The sequence below is a fragment of the Haplochromis burtoni genome, unplaced genomic scaffold, assembly GCF_018398535.1.
Source record: "Haplochromis burtoni strain Fernald_Lab_line unplaced genomic scaffold, NCSU_Asbu1 Contig_130, whole genome shotgun sequence".
NCBI lineage: Eukaryota > Metazoa > Chordata > Actinopteri > Cichliformes > Cichlidae > Haplochromis > Haplochromis burtoni.
In genome coordinates this window covers 111546-115056 of record NW_024582491.1, presented here as the reverse complement: position 1 = coordinate 115056, position 3511 = coordinate 111546, and the positions used below count along the sequence as shown (strand labels likewise).

Below are 3511 nucleotides of genomic sequence, written 5' to 3'. Positions count from 1 at the left end.
GATTCCACTTGACAGGCTAGCGGCACATCAACCCAGACTTTGCTGTAATTTACTTCTAGTACGTACTAATATCAATGTGTGATGTCTTTCTCAATTTCATACTGATAATTACCTTTAGAGACAACAGCCTCCACCTTCTCAGGCTTCACTTTTGTGGATTCTCCTGAGAATAAAGAGCAAGGTCAAGAAAAAACACTGCAAAAACAATTCTGAGAAAGCTCACTCGAGACTCAAATTCCCATAATGCCTGTATTCATAGACTGTTTTGGCCACGAGAGACCAACGAAAGGCAACAACAATGTATACAGAAACAACATTTGTGCAACTGTCTACAGGATCTTTAAAAAGAACTCTTCAAATGCAGAAAGGACACTTAAAAAGCCACCTTTTTTCTTCTTCTGGTTAGTAGGTGCAGGGGCTGTGGAGGCCTTGGGCTGCTCTGTGGGAACACTCACAGGTGTTCCCCCTCCACCGGGGCTGGCTGAGCCATCGCTGGAACTCTTATCCTTCTTGCGCTGCTCCCGTTTCTCCTTGTTGCTGACCTTGGTTTCCCATGTGCCTGAAAGGTAGCACTAAGTTCAGCGTAGAATTTGTCACAAAATACTGCAGGAGTTCATTACAGGATTAGTGAGGGGGAAAAAATGGTACAGATTAAGCAGGGCGAAGGACTGGATGTAGACTTGAGGCTAAGTGAATTTTACTAAGACACCGATTGCATGTAACTAAACCCACGCTGTTAATTATTCCCTTTGTGGTTCACTGGTCAGGTCACTGGGTATGTCTTCCTTATGAGGTAAGCTAAACAAACTAAAACAGTCAAATACCACAGATAATACTAGAGTATCACTTTGAAAACAGCTAAATGATGACAGGACTCAGAACATTTTACCTTCTTCTGGTTCTTTGCCATCTGTAGTCACTGTCTTGGTCTCCTTCACAGCCTGTTTGGCCTTTTTCTTTGACTTCTTCGCCTGGAAAACAAAGAGCGGACATAAAGTTGCAAACAAAAGCCAGTATATTTGACAAAGACATAAACACACAAGGTTATATGACAGTTTACAGAATCAAAAAGATGTAGATAGTATGCAGAACATATGATTTATTAAGGAGGGGTAACACGACCACATGCTGAATGAACCATGCTGCACAGCAGGCTCAGGCCTCGCCTATTTATAAGTGAAACTACATCCACTGTACCTAAATCTTCTACATGTACTTTTCGTGAGCACTACTTTATCTCCTGCGTGATTCCACGTCTGACTGCCGAACCTTCCGGGTCACCAATACTTTTATATTGTGGTCTTTAGAAGATGACACTATGTGCTGTGATAAGCGGACATCTCCGCATTTGTGCTGCATATGACAGCTGAAGACTGTAACCCAACACCAGTGGCCGGTTGCGTCATTAAAGAGTGAAAGGGCGAAAATGTTCTTTTTTTTTTCTTCCTTGACTACATTCAGTGAAGACGTCAAAGTAGTAACGCGAATGATAGAAAATGCTACAAAAGACAAGCATTATCGTAGATAAATTAAAATAGAAAAATTAATTGGTTTGAGTCCTAACAGAGTGTGATTCTGGCACGATTTTAAATTACCTCAGCAACCTTCTCCGGCTTGACTTCTGGTGGGGGCGGTTGGTGATGTGGCACTATCTCTTCCGACGCTATGGCTTCTTCCTGTGGCTCAGCGATAGCTCTCCCGTTTGGCTGAGATTTCTGGAAAGGTCATTTAAAATTCATGAGTGTCATTACAAGTTATACCGTTGTTACTTATGCATAAAACGCCAACCATTAACGGCATAGCCGGACAGAACACTAGCCTGAAGCTTGTTTTAGCCATGACATGAGATTTAGTTGTCACCGTGGCGTTAGCCTGACAGCTAGCCCTGCTAGCGGTATAGGGAAAAGCTGGAAATAAAATAGACTTCATTTTACGTGCCTTTTCCGCTTTCTTCTTCTTTTTCTTCGGTTCCTCGGATTTGACGGGTTTACCGACAGTTCGCTTTAGTTCAATTCCGTCGTCCGCATGGCTCATAACAGGGCGCTTCTTGAAAAGACCCCGACAGACTGAGGCCCACAGAGCGACCAGCAGCAGCAGCCCAGTACCTGCCAGCAAAAGGATCATCCATGGCGGAATGAGCTCCGGCTTCAGCCCCAAATCCACGCCGAGTTCGGAGCGCAGTAGCTCCAGACCTCTGGACAACAGTTCATTCACACGATCAGTAAGCAGGCTGACCTGCCGAGAGGCCGCGTCCTGCCACTGCTCCATTCCTCCGGTTTCTGATAGACCGATTAGTCACGCTTTGCTTACCACTATTAGCTGCGCTAGCATGCAGTGCTAGCTAAAAATAACGGAACGATTTCGACATTATGAAAAACAACGAATTCATCCGCCAGCAACATCAGCCAAGCCGATCAGCCAAGCAAGCTAGCGAAATGTTGTAAGCGCTGCGGTGGCTAAACAAATTAGCTAACTGATATCATCATAAGATAATTTGCTACCGTTAGCTGACCACCACAATGAGTCCAGTGTGAGCGCGAGTAAAGCAGGTTCACCTCATATGGCTCCGTTCTGACTAGAAGAGAGACACGCTGCCTTCACGACAGTCGTAAACCTGAGTTTCCGGGTTGTGAATTACAGCTACGTGTTATAACTGTCTTAGATTATTTATCAAAAAATACATTATGAACTTGAATTGTTTTGATAGTTTTTTTTTTATTTCAAGTACAGAGTTGCACACAAGTACTGTGTGCATGGTGTATTATTTCTATACACTTTTGTATCATATTTTTGTTGCCTTGGTCCTACAAATGACCGATCCTGATGTTGATACCTAAAAGTCTCTGGTCAAATTAACAGCTCACGAGTTTTTATTTTTTCCGCACATAAAATCATTGGAAGAAATAAAAAAACGGGTTATTGCAGGTCCGTTGAAATAGGCAGGGCTACAACTTTCTCCATGCTGATTGGTCAAAATTCTTGATTCAAAAATGTTTCCAGTACGCCTTTAACACAGACCTGCCCCACCCCTCTGTACAAAGATTATCAAAAGGACAAAAATTTTAATGAAAAAAAACAACAACAACAACAACAACAAAGTAATAGAGGAAAAATGTTAAACAAAAATAAGTTAACCTTTGTTTAAAGTTTTTAATCTTTGAAAAGAGGGGGGTGCCTTAGCTAGCACATCAACTGCCTGCCACCTACAATGCAGTTTTGAGGTCCGTTCCCAGGTGCCTCAACCCCCACTCACATCTTGCATCAGGTGATCTCAATAGGTCACATGATAAGGCGACGCAAGGTCGCCTTGTCATGATAATGACCCGCACATTTTTTTCACATGAGCCAAGTGACTTCACTATTTAGTTTCAGAACTGAAGCTTTTCGGATGACAGGTGAGATGTCTTCAAGAAAATTAAAGAAGTCCAGCCCCTTAGACTACCATGACCTGGATGACTGAGAACCTACATAAACATATTGCATCAAATGTAAAACTTGCTGGAATGATGAT

The 3511-nt window shown here is 42.8% G+C and overlaps 1 protein-coding gene across 1 annotated transcript in view; it reads right to left on the bottom strand.

Moving 5' to 3' along the window:
• The window catches only part of LOC102295283 (protein LYRIC), a 7199-nt gene extending 4620 nt beyond the window's left edge, over window positions 1-2579 (bottom strand). Inside the window, exons 1-5 of the mRNA XM_005930152.2 lie at window positions 1939-2579; window positions 1596-1715; window positions 890-971; window positions 386-559; window positions 113-163 (exon numbers count right to left, since the gene is read on the bottom strand). Of these exons, the coding sequence (XP_005930214.1) occupies window positions 113-163; window positions 386-559; window positions 890-971; window positions 1596-1715; window positions 1939-2268 (757 nt within the window). The 5' untranslated portion in view covers window positions 2269-2579. The remainder of the gene's footprint in view (window positions 1-112; window positions 164-385; window positions 560-889; window positions 972-1595; window positions 1716-1938) is intronic.
• Window positions 2580-3511: the final 932 nt, after the last annotated feature.